This window comes from Mastigoproctus giganteus, chromosome 3, assembly GCF_048544385.1.
Source record: "Mastigoproctus giganteus isolate SK-2022 chromosome 3, ASM4854438v1, whole genome shotgun sequence".
NCBI lineage: Eukaryota > Metazoa > Arthropoda > Arachnida > Uropygi > Thelyphonidae > Mastigoproctus > Mastigoproctus giganteus.
The window spans coordinates 250,607,912-250,628,029 of NC_143577.1; the positions used below are offsets into that span (position 1 = coordinate 250,607,912).

At 32.8% G+C, this 20,118-nt stretch overlaps 1 protein-coding gene across 5 annotated transcripts in view; it reads right to left on the reverse strand.

The window, feature by feature from the left end:
* Positions 1 to 4,526: 4,526 nt before the first annotated feature.
* The window catches only part of LOC150089027 (lissencephaly-1 homolog), a 212,618-nt gene continuing 197,026 nt past the window's right edge, over positions 4,527 to 20,118 (reverse strand). For 3 of the 5 annotated variants that reach the window (XM_090369782.1, XM_090369781.1, XM_090369783.1), the window contains one exon: positions 13,459 to 14,812. In XM_090369782.1, the coding sequence (XP_090225908.1) occupies positions 14,739 to 14,812 (74 nt within the window). In that variant the 3' untranslated portion in view covers positions 13,459 to 14,738. The other 2 variants (XM_090369785.1, XM_090369784.1) reach the window with 2 other exon arrangements.

Here is a 20,118-nt window from a genome sequence, read left to right on the forward strand (position 1 = left end):
TTTCTAGCAGGTTTGTTTTTTTGGTTTTTAGGAGCATTAGCAACTAAGGCCATATTGCTCCAGGTATACACCGTGGCCATTTCCTGATCTTTCCGCATCCTCTGTATTTGGTGGTCACAGGCTCGAATCCCAGTCTAATCGTTTTCTAGCAGTGATAAACCCATTGTACAAGGCATTGGTTAGGCCAAATCTTGAGTAGTGTACAGGTCTGTAGGCCACATTTTAGGAAGGATGTATAGTTGCTGGAATGAGTACAAAGAAGGGCAACAAGATTGGTTAGGGGGGTGTTCTTACCAAGTTCTGCAAATTGCAGCACTCAAAGACTAGGCACCTGCAAGGTAATCTGATTGAGGTGTATAAGACCTTGAATGGGTTGAGCAAGCTCAATGCTGATGGGATTCTTCCTTTTGTTCAGATTACAAACCTGAGGGGGCATAGATTCAAATTGAGGACAGTCATATATGTGCAAAAATTTGCCTTTAACCAGTGGGTAGTTGATTGCTGTAAAACTTCCATGTGTCACTGTGGTAATTGATAGCTTAAATAAATTTAAGGCTGAGCTAGACAGGCATTTGGAGTGAATGGATGGCTGAATGAGGGAAGGGGTTGGCTGATGCTGCATAAGCTTGCTTTCTTGCATCGTATGCTGAATGAATTTTTTTTTTTTTCAATACTTCATGTCAAAATACAGTAGCAATAACTTTCTATACAATTGAATCCAGGCCTTTTCCATTGTTGGGAGGACGGTGATACCACTGCGGTGCATGCGGGAATGGTTTTTTTCAACAAATTTTCAAATACGTGTGGTATCTTAATTAAGACAAGTTTGACTGATTTATGTGCACAGCCAGGCCAATGTGATCAGTGGGAAAAAGTAGTGCAGACTGAGAGTGCAATCGGGCAGTGATAAAGAAAAATACGCAAAATTGTCACTGGAAATGAAGATTTTATGAACAACTATGTTCACAGAGAAGCCGAGATTGCAATTTTTTATTTAAAGATGACGAAAAAAGGCCTGACGTAGCCCAGTGGTCAGGAGCGAGAGTGCATAGCATGCATTCCTTGAGCGGACCGCGGTTCAAGCCCATGACTACTAAATACAATATTTGTATTGACGATTTATTGTAAACTCTGACTTGGCTGTCGTGCTGGAGTATAAACAGAAATTTTTTTTTATTAAAAATTGAAGTCTAATTCTGTTTTGCAAGTTATTTTAATTTTGTTTTAATTATTTGAATTAGTGTTTTTTTGTAGAATTTGTATTGTTTGAATGTTTTAACAAATTAATGAGAATATTAAAAATTGTTTACTTCAATATCCAAAAGTAGTGCACTTGCACCATGCTGCAGGCATCCATGCTCCAAAGCCTACTATCGTGGTGAGCTACTTGCTATTGTGAACTCTGAAACTCAAGTTCTAGAATTTCTGAAAGCATTAACATTGAAAGAAGTTGCATACAATATTGGATTAGCTGGGGACAAAGCAAGCTCAACATAAATTGAAAACTGCTGGAAAAAATGCACCAGAAAAGATGAGATCACTAACTTTGAATTAGCATTTTCAGAACAAGAAGCAAAGGCTGCTTGTAACACTCGGTCGCAGTCTTGGAATAAATGATCTGGCTACTTGGATTGAGGTGGATGCAGAAGGTCCAGTTGTGCATAACTGAGCAAAGAAATTTCAGCCTCTGCTAACAGCAGGAAGGAATTGGTAAACAGGTGCAGCATAGGAAGTGAATCAGACAATGTGGATGACGCGTATAAGGAAAAGCACTAGAAATTGCATTTGAAAACATCAAGGTTAATGCGTGGCTATCAGGGCAAGAGTAAACATCTTCATTTATTGTATGACCACTATTAAGAATTATGTACTGAAAAAAACCTTATCAGTTCTGGTAAACTAAATTACACGACTATTTCAAAATGGATGCAAAAAAGTTCATAATAGCATCATGTATTAAGAATGTAAAGGAAATGATACAACCTTTAACACTATCTTTTAGTCTGTATACTCATAAAACACTAGTAAAAGTACTGATTTACTAAGTGTAGTTGTGTAATAAAAAAAAAAAGGGGGGGGGGGGAAGTAATAGTTTTTCAGCTAAATGCACTTCGTGCTTCACTTAAAATGGCAGTCTATTTTTGAACCTCAATGTGCTGTCTAAATTGCAAAATATTTTTTGTAAAACAAAATTTTAAATAAAAAAGACAAGAGTATTTCATTATTTGTTTTTATTTTAATTCTTTTCATTTTGATTGATCAAATACAGTGAAACTTCCTTAAATTTAATTATCAGTAGTGGCAACGTGATGTAAGGAATCAAGTTTTTACACCTTCATCTATAAATACACATTATGCTGCAAAAATCCTTCTCCAATTTAAATGTATATCCTGTGTTTGTCATTTGTGGAGTAAAACGTGCTACTTAATCTTTTTAAAGTCAAATGTTTAAATTAAATCACCAAGTAAATCGTTTCGAGATGCTGCAATTTGCAGAACCCACTTTTATTGGTAGGGATATCCTTTTGTGTTGATTAATTTCATTGCACATCCCTGTACGTTTTCCAACGACTATGTTCTTCCTAAAATTAAGTTTCTAAACCTGAATGCAGTATTCCAGATGCAGCTAACCATTTTTATATAACAGAATAGTCACTTCATTGCTCTTATTTCCTGTACATCATTGACCAAGCTCCACAGGAAGTTTCTGCTACCCAAATGTAGCCCTTGCATTTATCAAATGAAAAATTTCAACTCATCTGCCTTGTTTGCCCAGATCATGTTGAGGCAGTATATTCTGATTAGTCATTATCCTCCTACCCACTTCTATATTGTCAGCAAACTTGGACATAAAACAGTAAGGGGTTCAATACTGAACCTTGTTGAGTGCTGTTTCCCAGTAGCCCTAGTTGCTTTGCAATTTCACACACCATTATTTTCCCTACTACAAAATTTACTTTTTTTTTTTATATTTATAAGTTCTGTGACAGGGAAACTAGGATATTCTGCAATACCAAGATGTTCTCATTATGCATGAGACTATGCAGAACAGTATGAAAGACTTATGGGAACGGATTTGTTCACAGATTTAAATACAAAGTTACATTCTATAAACTGTACTATGGAAATCCACATGGGAATAAATGTTCAATGCATAGAGGAAAATTAGTTTGGTTCTAAGATTGCAAAATATAAAGTATGAATTGATCTACAATAACATTTATTCAATTGATTATTTTAAATCATATGAAATAATGATAGAGTAGTTTTGTTAAATAAAGCGTAAATACTAAAACAGCTGTAACAAAATGGTAGCCACATATCAGAGGTGAGCAACTCACATACTGCCTTTCTACCCATTTTTTTTTTTTGGAAGATAAAATACAGTTAAAGTAGTGATGAGCAAATCAGTAATTCTAGGTTTTACACTACTTGGGGATGCACTGGAAGACAACTTTCTTTGTGTAGGGATATTTTGCAAAACAAAATTACAAACATTAAGGACTATATTTTAAAATTACAGGTTTCCATTTGTGTATGACGTGTGACAGCTGTGTGGCCCACGATCTCACTGCAAGTTACTTGCTACTCACCTAAATCAGCCATCTTTGTTAACTTTGAAGTAGTTCATACATTTCATATTACAGTAAAGCTTTGTTATCCAGCATTTAGGTAACAAGAAATTAGCTCTAGTAACTGGTTGATTGATTTGATTTGGATTTTACTGGTGCAAAAACAACTGTGGTTATACTGCACCCTAGTAACTGGCAATTTATATTCTAGAACAGAGGTTAGCAGTTACAATAGTTTTCTTCGGTCCATATTACAGGGGAAATGAAAAGGAACTCAGCCAGGTCCAATTTCTTTTTGGCATAAAATTACTAAAACACCACATATATATTATAACATTTATTTTCCTTTATTACGTAACACTCACTTGTTATGACAGAACACACACACACACACACAAAAGGAAACATTCAGTATAACTTATCTGGAAAACTTTTTAAATGTCACATACCAAATTAAAGGAACTTACAAAACTGAAATAAATAATTATTTACTGGTCAGGCCCACCTGCTATATAAAATAAAAAATTGGCCAAAAGATTTGGTCAGTCCAGCTGGCTTTTCAAAATTGAATACTTAGCTATTTTCATTTTAGTCACTGAAATCAACCCATCCAAGAAAAATTTCACAAAAAAAAAAAAAAAACCCCACACCAAACAAAACAGCATCAGTATTAGTAATACTGATCAAGGGAATGAGTAAACATTCGGTTTGAACTGATGTTACAATACCATGCAGTAACCAACATTTTAAAATTAAATAAGATTAAATTTTACTTCTGATTGTCTTTTAAACTCTAGTTGGTTACATGGTTTACATTGATACATATACAAAATTTTAGTTTTACTAATGTTATCCATTTGTTTCCTCTAAATTGATGGGATGTTCAGATAACTGGAATAATTCAGATAAACAGAATGCTCTAATCTCTGAGCATGCTGGATAATAGAGCTTTCACTGTAACATATCTTTTTCAACAGCTAAAATGAAATAAAAATAATGCTGATATTTATTCTTTCTTATCACTGATAAATTATTCAAAAAAAAAAAAAAAAAAGATAAAAGTATAAACAATTTATTGATTAACATTATGAGTTAATATAAGAATAATTTATTAAAGGGGAAACTGGAAATATAGTAAAAGAGAAAATTCAGATATTCTTTGCAAGCATTAAAAAGTGAATCATACTGCTGTAATCAGAGAAGCTCATGCATGTAAGATCAATTTATTTCTGGGAAACATTAGCACAGTGGAGGGACTGCTGTCTCCCTGTGGGGGCATTTTTTTTTCGCTGATATCAGGGATGCTACTGCAGAATTCATCATTTATAAACTAGCCGAGTCACACCAAGTTCAGGGATCTCATTAAAACTGTTTATAAAACATTAAATCCATAATATCCATGAATTTGTTTTTCGGTAGGGATAGGTTAAGGTATAAGAAATCTTAACTTTACACTATCAGAATACTCAAATTTGCATACATAAGTAAACATTTTTCAATTACTTTTATACAGGAAAAACTGATTTGCACTAATACAGCATAGCAGTCCTAATATTTCTGAGTCTGTTGTCTCCCAGAAACATTCTGTGACTGCATTTTATTCCAAAAAAGTAAAATAAAATGTGGTCACAAAATGTTTAGAGAATTTGTTTGGTGGTATAGAAGAAACGAACTATCAATTAAATGAGATCATGCAGCATTTAATGTAATTAATATAATTTAAATTGATTGGATGTATTTTTATTCTTTCTGTCAATGAACATAAGAGTATGATTACCATATGCAAACCACATACAAACTTTCAGTTCTTTGGACATTCTCTTACTATTTTATCAGTTGCTAGCAATTTTTCTAGTTATTTATGCTAATACTTCTCAGAAAAGCTGCCCTTTCATGGAACAAGTAGTATCTTTATTATGTGCAGAATTGTCCATCTCCTGCCTCGAAAAACTTGATATTAACACGATAAATTTGAAATTAATATAGTGTGAAGCATTAGACTTAGAGTTCATGTTATAACCTTTTCTGAGCTTAGTAATAACAGAATACAAATTTTTTTTTTTTGGAATTAATAATATTAATTATTTTCAATCATATTTTCTATGAAGTTAATAAGCCTTGGTGGCTAGATTATAGAATGTTAAACATAATATTAGTGAAAATAGTGCAAGGAAGACCAGGCTTTTGCTGCAACAGCCAAAAATAAAATAAAATAAAATAAAAAAAGATAAATAAAACTAAAAAATCATATATAAATAAAAATTATACTGTTTCCCTACTTATGGAAACTTTCCAGCTGACCTTTGTATTTTCCTAAGCTGTCAGCCTTAACTGCTCATGGAGGTAACTTATTATGGTAAACTCGCTGGTGAAAAAAAGCATCCTAAAATCCAGTCTAAACTTTCTTCTCTGTAATTGAAATCTATCCCCCCCCCCTGCAGTTCTGTAATTATTTATAGGAGTGAAAATTCATTAATTTCATTTCATTACCCCTAATCAGAGAGAGAGAGAACCATGTCTACCCATGGTGCAACCCCCAAATCCCTTTCTTCCTGTACTGTTTTTAATTCAACCTCACCAAGTTAATACCTTACATTTTGCAGCACAAAAAGATGTTATTCACTTTACTGACCATCCTCGAGCCCTATCCAAGTCATTCTGAAGGAACACTGCTTGGCATTGATTGTTAATCACTCTTCCTCTAACTCTGCATCATCTTTACAAATTTCAACACATGTCCTCTATTTCTTTGTCAATATCATTTAAGAAAATAGTGATGGTTCAAGTACCAATCCTTGAGGGTATTCCACTTCTAACATCTACTTTTTTCATATACACTGTTATAGCAAAATAAAATTGGTGCTAAATGTCCAAAAACAAGAAATTTCAACCTGTATCGAAAAATTTTGAAAGGAAAATGGTTTCTTTATCAGAATAATGTATAATCAGGTTAAGCATCTAAATAAATCCAAACTTAAAGCAAATTATGTGTGATATTGTTGAGGAATGAACACATTCATAACACCCATATAATAAAACAGACCTTAGGATTAATGTATTGCAATGCTCTCTCTCTCTCTCTCTCTCTCTCTCTCTATATCTATATATATATATATATATATATGAAACCTGAGCAGAAAGGTGTTGGTCACTTTCAACCCCTTTTCATGATGCAAAAATTTTGCATTATCAAAAGTTAAACCCCTTTTCACAATGCAAAAATTTTGCATTATCAGAAGCAGTTGAATGCAGTTTAAATTCTTGGCATAAGTGTTCTGTTACAATCATGCTTTCAAAAAGTGAAAAGAACAATTTCTTTCAAGGTTTTAACAGCAGATTATGTTACTGAATCAAGATTTGAACTTTCTAATTATAATTGGAAATTATCTTACAATATAATTGTAGGATAATAATTATTATCCTACACTATTCTCCTTACTTACTTGACTTACCTTGTACTACTTTTACCCAATTTTGACGTGCAAATTTTATTACTTTTTCCCCCCAAAACTGAAGAACATATTAAACTGACAATATTTTTCCTGTGAAGTTGAAGTTACAGAAGATATCACAAACACAATCAAGGAACTTCCCAAAAAAAAAAAAAAAAAAACCTTCAAAGAAGCTTTTCTACAATTATATAACAAATGTAAAAAAAAAAAAAAAAAAAAAGTGAAAATAGTCAATGTCATTATGAAAATAAAAATTACAAAAACAAATTACTATTAATAGCTACACTAACAGCTTTTACTGGCACATCCTCAGTTGGCATAGAAGTGTAATGGAATATTATAACAATGTTAAAAGGCTCTGCTCTGCTGACATGCAATCAGTGAAGCGTCCTCTCATCATTTACAAAAAATGGGAAGAGGTCTACCAAGAATTTAATTTTTGTTTACTTTATCATATAAATGCACATAATACAGCTTACAAAGTGAGTTCATGATTTTCCAGCTTAGCTAGGTTTTATTATGTGTTCTTATCAGTAAATATTACATTTGTTTTAAATGAAACTTGGTGCTGAAACATTTTGATCCTACCCTACAAATGTAAAAAGAAAATTGAGCAACAATATCAGCCTTAAGAAAATACACTTGGAATACAATGTACCAAGCTAGACGGGAGGAAAAGAGAGGTTTAGAGGGAAAGCTATCCCTGCTGAAACTCTTTATACAATTTGTGTACAAATTACTATAAAAAGGAGGGTGTATATAAGGTGTTCTCACTGATGATCACAAAAGAGTTCTTACATGTTTGGTGAAGAATCATGGGTGCATGGCTATGTTATTGTTGTTTTTTAGGAGTATCAGTGATTCAAACCATATTGCTCCATTGCAGAAGTGTCTTCGTGGGCCAATTTGAATGTTGTTCTGAGAAACCCAGAATAACAAGGGAGGGAACCCCCCACCTGAGATCAGTTGATTACAGCTCCAATTGATAAGATCTTAAGTATCTTGTCTGGAGGGATCTCTAAAGGTCATGCCCAGATCTTTCCAAAATGAGTTACAAGTGGCAAAGCCACTATATCAGAGGGCACATGGCTATGAACGGATACCAAGGTCCAAAAAACCAAGACAATCTCAAAACAAAACCAGAAATTTTAGAAAACAGTTCTACTGCCAGAAAAGTGGGTGCTTGCACCTTGATCATCTGCAACTTAGCACTTTCAGTTGAAGAATCCTTTGTGAAACACTCCACCATGGTCCCTCCGATCTGCTACCAGATTTAGCTCCCCGATTTTTTTTTTGTTTTCCCAAGTTTAAATCTCACATGAAAGGTCAGAGATTTGTAACAAGAGGAAATTATTCAGAATACAACACAAAAACTATGAGCCATTACAAAAGAAGCCTAACAGGAATGCTTCCAGAAGTAGCTTGTTTGTTTGTTTGTTTGTTTGTTATTTGGTTTTTAGGAGCATTAGCAACTAAGGCCATATTGCTCCGGGAATATGCGGTGGTCATTCCCTGACCTTTCCGCATCCTCCGTATTTGGTGGTGACGGGCTCGAACCCCGGTCTAATCAAGAAGAGTGTGCTACGCACTGCTGCTCCTTCCCACCTGGCTACGGAGGCGGCCCAGAAGTAGCAGAAACTTTGATGTCTGTATATATACAGTCAAGGAAACAACTTCAAAAGAGATCCATCCAAATAGCTAGTAAGCTCAATTTCCTACATATTAAAGTCCCCAAACTTTTTGATCACATCTCATACATATATATAGTCGAACTTGGTTATAACGAGAATCAAGGGACCAACAAAATTTCCTCGTTATAACCATTACTCACTCAGTGGAGTTAAAACTACTTCCAATTTTTTAAATTCTTAGTAACTTGATATAAAGAGATTCAAAAACAAAAGAAATATGAGAGAGAAAAAAATAATATTAGTATATACCCACATATTATTTGTATTAATATGCTTGTATTTGGTTTTTAACGGTTGGCTGGGTTTATTACTGGTCATAAACCCAGCCAACCGTTGTTACATAAAAAATCATCGCGCACAAATTGTTTAGCAAAATTTTTTGCTTAGGCTTTCAAGATTGGACCGTCTATTGAAAATCCAGCACTTGTGTAGGGAACCATTGAACCAATGCTTCATGGACATTTGTAACTCGCACTTTCTAAATTTTTTCTTCCCCAGTTATGTTCTTTTCCAATGCTGATATGTAAACATGTTTATTCTTCCACAATGTCGATACTGTTGAAGAGGACAATTGCACACGTTCTAACTCAATGCTACTCAAGTGTGATCTGCAGATCGATGCTGGTCAGTGAAGAATTGGAAATTTGTCGCGGATGTTACCCATCCCAACGATTTGTCTATTACTGGTCTGCGACGGATTGGAAATAAAAGAAACTGGTCCTTCACCACAGATAGTTTGAGAAGCACTGTTTAACTCATGAATAATTTCGACTTTTTTGCGAATCGAGAGACACTCTCTTTTGTTAGCAGACACATTTCCAAAGGAAGGGTTCATTTCTAACTGATTTTACTTTAAAATGGCAGTAAAGTGACATGCATACAAAGTTCTTAGAAGTCCCGTTTCCAAAATTCTTAGAAGTCCTGAAACAAATTTATGGTCCAGTGAATACAAGACAATCTGCAAATAGGGTAATGCGACAAGCAGAACACCAATACACTATTGTACAGCCCCCTATCTCTCTCTATCCCTGAAAGGACAAGGTCATAAACCGGCCGCTAATCCGATGCAGGTGGTCACAAAAGCTAAGTTGCCCTTTTCATTTTTGTCTATTCCAAGGATTGGGTTTTTTTGACTACCAAAGCAATTAAAAATGTTTGCATGGTTACCAAAATGTGTACGGTATATCAGTGTAGTACGCTCGTTATAATAGCAAGTGACTGTATGGGAATAAGTGTAAATTAAAATCATTATGGCTTTTTGCTCGTTACAGCCGTGATCTCGTTATAACAAAGTTTGACTGTATATATACGCCATACAAGGAATCTACATTTATCTTCTTCCACTATATCAATATAAAGTGAACTGCACTGCATAATCTCAATTACGAAATGCCAGTAAACTTTCCTCAAAATTCTCAATATTAACAGACAGCGTGCAGAATGAAGATTATGTGACAACTTTAAAAAAAATCCTTTCATAGTAAGTTGCTTAAAGGAAGAAGTTTGAATTTTTGGATAATGTGTCAATCTTTAATTAAGTGTATGATAAAAAATAAATATATCATCAATGTAATATTACGCACACTCAGGGGCAGCAAAATTCCACTTTATTTAACCACAATGGTCACTCAAAAGTTATCTTGAGTGTATAATACACAGGTTCAGAAATAGTCCTAGCCATGAATCACAAGAAGCTTTCGGTACAATAGCATTACACCACGCTGATGTCACTGAAACAGAGGCACTGATAGCAAGCATGACATATTACAAGGTCACATATTTTAAGATTAAGAGACTGATTCAGCAAACAAACCATCTTCAATATAAAACCATAGTATCTGTTCAACAAATGGAAGATAACTATCTACTTCCGGATCAGTCAGTAATTTTCTCAAAAATAAATCATTTTAACTAGCATATGTGTAGATGCACTAATATGCATTTTACTTATTTCACACTAGATATTCATACAGAATGCATTACCACTACTTAAAGCAATACAGGTAATATAAAGGAAATCAGTACAATAATGCTTAGTTTTATTACTTTTGTTTAATTATTTTAAATTTTACAAATCACTTACATGGCCATAACACTAAATAAATTTTAAATATATATAACAATTGTTTCAATGAGTTCCCCCCCCCCCCAACTTTTTATCAGTGCAGCTAAGTGTAATGGCGATCCTTCTGACATAAGGCTATTTGCTGAAATGCCTGCTTAATCTCATGCAGCAAGAAGCTCTAAGGGGAGGAATTAAATTTAAATTATGCTTCTTATATCACTGGGACAACAACGAAGGAATCAGATAATTAAAAGGAAATATTAAACTATGGCATTCAGTCAAGATTATTCTGCTATTATGAAATTACACTTGACAACTGTACTAATACAATAACACTACTGGCAATATTTACAAGAAATCTCACACCACGAGAAAACTTACTCATATTATTCTTTAACATGACCTGTAATACAGGCATTATAGTAACTATTACATGCCCAAAGATATATGCATGTATATATTTAAAAAATCTGTTTAGCAACAGCAACATATCAGGACATATATATTGAATGGCAGAAAGGAAGATGTGTTTAGTGGAATTAAACCTTGAAAAGCAAATAATTCTATCATTTTCAATCAACAAAAAAAAAAAAAAAAAAGTAAGAAAATGAAATTTGTAGAATTTCAAATAGCATCATTCTACATCCTAAAGGTTTTCTTATGATTCAAAAAGATTTTTGCGATTAAACTGGGCACAGGTTAAATGAATAGAATTTATATAGTAGGGAGGGGAACTTAATTTTCCTCTAATCACTTCATTAAAAATAACTTGTCGAATTTTTTTTCAACAACCAAAACAATGTTCTTGTCGAGCTGTTTATAATTTGTAATAAATTAAAAACAAATTTTAAAAGTACTTTCATGTGCGATGTGCTTTAATAATCATATACAATTCAATTAAAATTTCAACAATAGTTCAACTGAAAATTTTATTTTATGTAAAGTTCATAAATGACTTTATACTGTAAATTGTAATACATCAAACAGTATACATTTAGGTAATCTACTTTCACCTAAACATATACATAAGTATTTTGTCAAGACTAATAAAAGGCAACTTTGTGCTGATGTACAATGATTTAATATTATTATAAATATACTAACAGTTGGCAACTTGGCTGGGGTCACATTCAGGATAAATATAATTTCAAGCAAGGATATTTTGAATCTTTATAATCATAAGTACTTTAAATGATACTTTTTTTTTTATAGCCATCATTTATGTCAAAAGGTTTACTGAATAATGAGCTAAGGACTCAAAGTCCATGTCTAAATTTTTAATCTTTCTCCTCTTAAAAATTTCTCCTCTTTAATCTTTCTCCTTGTTAAAAAAAAATATCCCAAATACTACACAATATAGTATTCAGGGTATTTTTTAAGTAGTCTATTGCTATTGCTCCAAACTTTTTGATAACTACTGAGATTACTTTATAATATTATGGTATGTAATATGTCATCTTTCTGAAGCTAAATGAAACAAAGTACAATCAGGCAAGCAACTAGTGTTCCTAAATACATACTGCTCTGAAGAATGTTAAAATGTGTTGTATTGCACAGCAATTCAAAAAAAAAAAAAAAAAAAAAAAAAAAAACAGTTAAAATTTTTTATACATATCTGTGCAATCAGTAAATATTTTGTTTAACAAAATGGTTACACATAATTTAAAAATAAATAAAATAAATAAATTAACCAAACAAAATAAGTTTTCCTTGTGAGTAACAAAACTATTTAGAACCTAGAAAAAAAATTAGATGCATGAATTAGTTTCCTAACATTACAATATTAGATATTAGAAAATGTTAATTATGAGATCAAATTACCAATAAATTTTTTCTAGTAATTAAAATTTATCTTTAAGTCTAGCTCAGCTATAATTTGTTTCAGTATAAGAGGAAAGTTTATGTAGATCAATTTAAGGAAAATTGGTCAAGAAAAATGCTTATGAAATTACAACTATTATTAATTAACATTAAGGAATGACTCTGAAGTATACACAAAATTTGAACAAATGTTTTACGTAGGAGGAAAAAGGAACTTGCAGTTTATACTTCTGAATTATCAAAATACTATTTTGAGATTATTGTACTGTTGATTTGTTTCTGCAACATGCTAATTTCATCCCCACTTTGGAACTTAAAAATACACTTCTTTTTAGAATTTATATATGTTATAGTTAGCTCATTTTGAATAGAGGTAATGAACTTCACTTTTTCAACTGAATAACTGCACTAATGTTTCCATATGTAACTTGGGAATTTTTCCCCATCAAGCAACTATTAAAGTGTAACTAGTTTAATAATATTAGGATTCCAATCTGTACTATGGAAAAAAAAAAAAAAAAAATGCAAAATTCAGGTGGTCTTTCACTTTGCTATACAAGAGATATATATACACACATTTCTTGATTTAGATACAAATATTTTACTGCTTTTTCTCCATTGTTTGTTCAGCTACAATTTTGTTCCTGCTTCAGACTTCGTCTCATGTGACTAAATAATACAAAAAACTTCCTCAAATTTGCTCTTCCAAAGCAACAGGAAGGTTATATTCAATGTACGAAATGAACCAGCACTATATATATCATCTTCATCAGCTAATTTAGGAAACTTGGATAAGGAATTTCTTCTTGAATTGGTAATAACCAGTATCACCTTGCAAACAGACTGACCTGAGGCACAGAAAGTTTCAAAAATTAAATGAACTATCAAACAAACTTTTCTTAATACAGTATTTAAACCACAGATTATGTACATCACATTTCCACTTAAAATTATCTACATATTACAGTTCAAACAGATCCACTTGCATATCATGACCTAGCAGACAAGTGCAAGCAGCCTGATACATTTCACAGTTTTAATAGTACTTAAATACTACTTTTAATTTAAACATATTATACAAACCTAAAAAATTTGCTTCAGTAAAATGGGAATGCACATTTTTTATTACCCCCCCCACCATTTTTCCTAAAAATTTCACTGGGTCAAAGCCATGGATCACCTAATTTTTGTTATTTAAGGAGTTGCATTATTGTGCATTCATTGTGGTTCTTCAAAATCTATATATATGAACAATGGAAGCTTATAATAGAATTATCTACTGTCATTAGTATGTCTATAAAAGGCAAATTACTGAAAAGTCATGAAAATCAAATAAACAGCATTACACAGCCACAACAGAATTCCATATTTTCTGGTTGCTTCTATTTTCATGTGTACAGTTCCGTGTTTTATACTTCTGTATACTTTAGAACTAACAACTAACATATAAAAGAGGTTTATTATTTAGTAATTTACTAATTGCCAAAAGGTTTCAAGGATATTATCATATACTGAGGTTTACATATGTAAAGCTGCAGAAGTGAAGACTGTATTAATCTACAATTACTATTGATGTCAACAGAGATCTGACACAACAAAAGTTAAATTCTTGATATTAAACATTCCTCTCCAGTCTGTTTAAAACCACAAACAGGCATCAGAAATATGCAAATATCTGATTAATAAATTAAACTAATGAAACATTAAAATTCATCTCAGTTATAATACATGTACAAGCAATTACAAGTATGCCACTTATTTTGGTGTATCAGATCAATCTGTACAGATAGCTACTTTTACATAAGGGCAAGACAAGTTTGGCAATGAACTTTTAATACCTTAGTTAAAATTAATGCTGTACAAACATATATATATATAAGGCTGCCTATCTCCACACATATGTGCAAACTTCTGCTGAGGGATATTAGAAACTCTGTGAGTTGAAGTGCTTGCACTGGCAATACAGAAGAACCACAAAGTCGGAGAAAATTTCGAACTAACTCCGACATTATTTACCAAAAACAATGGGAGCAACACTGAAAATTTAGCGGCTACTTAATGACGTAATGGTGAGTAAAACTACCATCTTACATCAGTTTCTGGATTCACAGACTGTCCGTAGGCAGATATCTAACTATTAACGGCATTCCCAGACCTTCACAGTCTGATCTACACTGCAGGTGATAACATAAGGTGATGTTTGGTGGAAATCTAGAAGATTAAAAGGAGAAAACGTTTGTAAGATTATGCATATTGAATTATTTGTGATATATTTTATAAGTCAGAGCAACAATAAAAAATAACCCTCTGAATAATATATAAATTGAATCGCACAGGACTGATCATGACTTTAAGTAAGGTTTACCTTTGCATATTAATTCCATTAAGATATAACTACAACTGAAAAACACAGTTATTCCATGATATTTACTTATATGAAAAGCATCACATTCCGGGACCTATACTGATCCTTTGATCACATACAAACTCATTTCGGTGATCAAGATATATCAGGAAATGACAGATCACGGAACACGACTATAGTTATTCCTATGCCTTTAATATAGACAATTTTGAAATTATGCTGAGAGAGGCAATTTGCGCGCGCACGCACACAGAGAGAGAGAGAGAGAGGCGCAATGTAGATAGGAAAATCTAAAGAGAAAGCAATAAATAGAAATATGAGGAGGGATACAGATGCATTATGGATGCAACTTTTCAATAACAGAATACAGATTTTTAATGTAGTGAATGTTTTTTTTTTAGTTTTTTGTTTTTTTCTTTTTTCCAAACCAAGATAAACCAAGTTTTTAAACCAAGATATATAGCAATAATGAAAAATATTCAAGCACATTATTCCCACTAAAAAATGCTGTTTATTTGATTTATACCACTTTGTACTTTAATTTCCATTTCGTTTTGTATTTTTGCTTTGAATTAGATTGTGATTTTATATATGCGATTCTAGATATAATGCATACCATGTAAATTATTTATAAATAAAACAAAGTATTATAATACATTTACTACACTTGTTACATTAATGATTTCATATCATTTTGTACTTGAATTTCAATTTAATTTTGTTTTATATTTTTATTTGTGATCTTTTAAAATTATGTGATTTTAGATATAATGCCTTCCATGTAAATGATTTATAAATTTAAAAAAATATATATTATACTTATATATTTAATTTTCCATTCCGGGATGCGTGCTAGTCCTTTTAAATAAAAAAAGGGTGAGAGACCAAAAAAGTTTGGAGATCACTGCTCTATATAACAAAATCGATTGTTCACTTGACAAAATTCGTTAAACAGAAATTTACACAATTTGTGGGGAGTAACAAGTTTACAAGCTTAAAAAAAAAAAAAAAAAAAAAAAAAAAAAACCCCACACAATTCCAGCTACCGGTATTTTTGCAAATGCAATAACATCGAGTTTACTACCCATTTATAACTGCTTGCAGTAACAGAAAAGCCCAATAAACCGGAAAATGCAAATTGTTTTTATTGTTTCATGGTCTTGACCTCCAGAAATGTGCTTTAGAAAAATATCACAAAGATATTCAAAATTGGTTCTTATAACAGAGCATAGGATAACGATGAAAGTGTAGTGCATTTTAGTGATTTTATTTGGTAACTAATACAATTTACACTATTGAAATAACCTTTTAGAGAGTTATATAGCAAATATTTCAACTTCCGAGGTCATGGAACGAATTACCAAAAAACAATGTGTTATTGGGTTCAACATTACGATATTTTCACGATATGATGGTGTCTCTGGAACGGATTAATATCGTAAAACTGGGTACACTGTACTGTATAGCTACATGTGTGGTTTGAAATGCAGTATTTATGAATGTTTAACATTCATATTTTCGATTTTGTTGATACTTGATACTTAAAAAAAAAAAAAAAAAACCCTCTTAAAACGAAAACTCAAAGCGAGAATGCCTGTGTATATATCATTACAAGATCAGGGGAAATTTTATATTATATTAAGAAATAACTACTTACATGATGCACACAATATATTATTACACTGGATTGTACATCATTCATAAAAGTGTTCGCATTTCTTTAAACACCCAAATACTTTTTCTTCACACTGAAAGCCTCAACGCAAAAAGTTTCAAATGCTGCCAAAATTTCATGTTTGGAAGGTTTAATATCGCTGTCACTGCCTTCGTTGCCCTCACTTTCATCCAACTCATCGTCAATATTGTCACTAGTTCTTTGAATACTCTAAAAAATGGAGTCACTTGGATATTCAACTACTATGACATCATTATCAACTACCAAAAATTTGTCAAGAACAATTTTCCACTGATCGAACCTCTCACTTGTAGTTCTTCCCAAGAATGCTCGATATCTTGTAGTAGTTCACCCCTCTCACTGCTGTTAATTAGTGTTTTAGCAAAACCTGCTTTGCAAAACAATTCTTAATCGTTGTTTCCATCACATCTTGACTGCACACTTTTGCCAACTCTGATATGCACATCTGGGGATCTATAGGTTTGTTGGTTTCTATTCTGCGTATAAGAGGGAAGAAAACAAGCTTCACACTTGCAAGTTTCGAAATTACTGAGTGATGGCGGGCAGAGCAGTTGTCGGCAATCAATCTAATTTTTCTGTTTTCTTTCGTCATCTTTCTATCAAAATTTAAAATTCACTATTCAAAAATTTCACCTGTCATCCAAGTTTTTTTGTTGTAGTCCAACTTTAATGACTTTACTCCTTTGAAACATTGCAGCTGTTTACTTTTCCCTATTATCTAAAACATCAGTTTTTCATTACCAGCCATATTTGCACCAAGACAAAAATAGCAATCTCCTTACTATTTTTACCACCTAAACATTATCGCCTTTAAAAGTCAGTGTCTTCTTTGGCAAACATTTAAAAACAGACCTGTTTTATCAATGTTGAATATGGTTTTGGGCTTGCACTCTTCCATAATTTTTTTCAAAACTGTTTCTTTCCAATGGGTATCAGTATTTTTCGATTACAAGTCCACTTTTGCCAGAAATAACTTTTTTGAATAAGCCATGGAGCTTTTTAAATTTGTCCAGCCAACCAGAACTGGCTTGGAATGTTTTATGAACCAGAAAAGATGCATAATCCATAACCCATTTTTTTTTTTTTTTTTAAATTAATGGCCCTGATATTGACATGTTTTGGTTTGTTTGTTATTTGGTTTTTAGGAGCATTAGCAACTAAGGCCATATTGCTCCGGGAATATGCGGTGGTCATTCCCTTGACCTTTCCGCATCCTCCATATTTGGGCATGTTTTGGTCTCGGATCAACTTCATCCACTTAAAAACGGGTTTTATCTACATCTTCATACAGGCATAATATCGCATGCTTCTGACTGGGTCCCATTTCCTCAGTTTGAGAATCGAAACAGTATATTCAGAATGGAACAAAACTGATTTAGGGACAACCTGTACCTACCATGTTTGTTTGTTTGTTATTTGGTTTTTAGGAGCATTAGCAACTAAGGCCATATTGTTCTGGGGATATGCAGTGGTCATTCCCTGACCTTTCCACATCCACCGTATTTGGTCGTCATGGGCTCGAACCCCGGTCTAATCAAGAAGCGTGTGCTATGCACTGCTGCTCCTACCCACCTGGCTATGGAGGCACCACCTACCATGTAAAACAGACAAGTGAAATTTAGTGAAAGGGCGGATTCATTCCTCCGAAACAAGAAATGAATTTCCAGGATAAAGGAAAAATCACTCTCTCCTAATTCTCTAAGAGGGTGCTTATAGTACAAAAAAAGGTTGACCACGGCGTATTGTCTGCATCGGGAATATGCCTTAATCTTTGCCAATGGCGGGGAACACATAGATAGCAGTTAACCAGCACGACTTCTTGGTAAGTAGGAGCAGCTGTACAGGTTTTACGGGCACTACTAAAATGTGGAATATTTTAGCTCAATGCAGGCTCTTAAGAATTAATTCCTTTAGCTCTTAATTCGCACTTTCAGCACATACCCAGTTCTCTAAAAAATCAGTTCGTTATATGGAAATTTTCTTCATTATACAGAAACTATTTTCAATGTAATGACTAGGGGAAAATCAAAAAAATTCGCTATATGGAAATTCATTAAAGAGAGGTCCGACCTTATAAGGGAACTAATCTTTATAGAGGATAGGATAAGTTCTTTTAGTCTATCACTGACCAACCAGGAATCAATTCTTATGACATCTTCCTTTTCTTACTTACCTGGACATCCTGACAAATGTGATAAAGGAATTGGTATAGGTCTCAGAACATGATGTTCTTTATACAGGTAAATATCACGGAGTAACAATGTTTTTTTTTTTCTTATTTACATATTAAACAGGAGTGATATGTACAATATTTGTAACTATGTAAAACAAGTTAGCTTATCGGATGCATCAAATATCAAACATATGATAAATGATGCATTTAAGAAGGGGTTAAAAAAACAAAAAAAACAGCCAAATTTTAGTCAGTTTAATAAAGAATTATCAATCCTTGATAAAATTTATTTTCTTTTTATACTAATCTCAGATACTATTCATACTATTCTAGTAAACTAGAATTCTGGGGAAATAAACGTTAACAGTGAATCAGAATATTAAGTTGCAATTTTTTTTTGTAAATGGATAGTGATGTTATTGCACAAACTTAACAGGTGGAATTAGATTTAACAAACCAGCATTAGCCAACTCCCCCCCCCCTTTGTTCGTCCATCCTTTAAAATATTTTCAAAAAATCCCTGCCTGTATATTTTCAAGTTAAACTGAATTATCCTGTACAGGATGTCATACTAGTTAAAAAAGTAAAGTATAACATCCTGTGCTGCCTCAAAGATTTTTTTGCTATTTAGGAAAAAATTTTTTCTTTATCTATGATCAGGATTTTGATCCTAGATTTTTTCAAGACAAGACAAGAGAATAGTATAATATGAAACATTATCCCCACCATCTCCCAGATACACACTGAGAGAATGAGAAAGATTGTTTGTTTGTTATTTGGTTTTTAGGAGCATTAGCAACTAAGGCCATATTGCTCCGGGGATATGTGGTGGTCATTCCCTGACCTTTCTGCATCTTCCGTATTTGGTGGTCACGGGCTCGAAGCTCGAACCCCGGTTTAATCAAGAAGGGTGTGCTGCTGTTCCTGCCCACCTGGCTATGGAGGTGCCAAGTGAGGAAGAATAAAGATGCACTTCTGTGTTAGCTATATGGTTTGTTTTAGAATTAACTGGATGGTACCGTTGACAGGAGCCTCTCAAAAAAAAAAAAAAAGTTTTTTACAGCTTTCACAGAGTAATTAAATTTGAGAACCTCTCAGGAGCTGTGCTACTAGCTTTGCAGCTATATATTTGTGTGAAGGATAACATAGGAATTGACAGGTGCCAAAATTGTATGAAGCTTAGAATTACATGTTTGTTTAAAAGTTCAAAGTTATATGCCTTTCCATTCCCACAAGTTAATTAAAGTCTTACATGGTGTTGTTTTTGAAAGATTTATCATTGC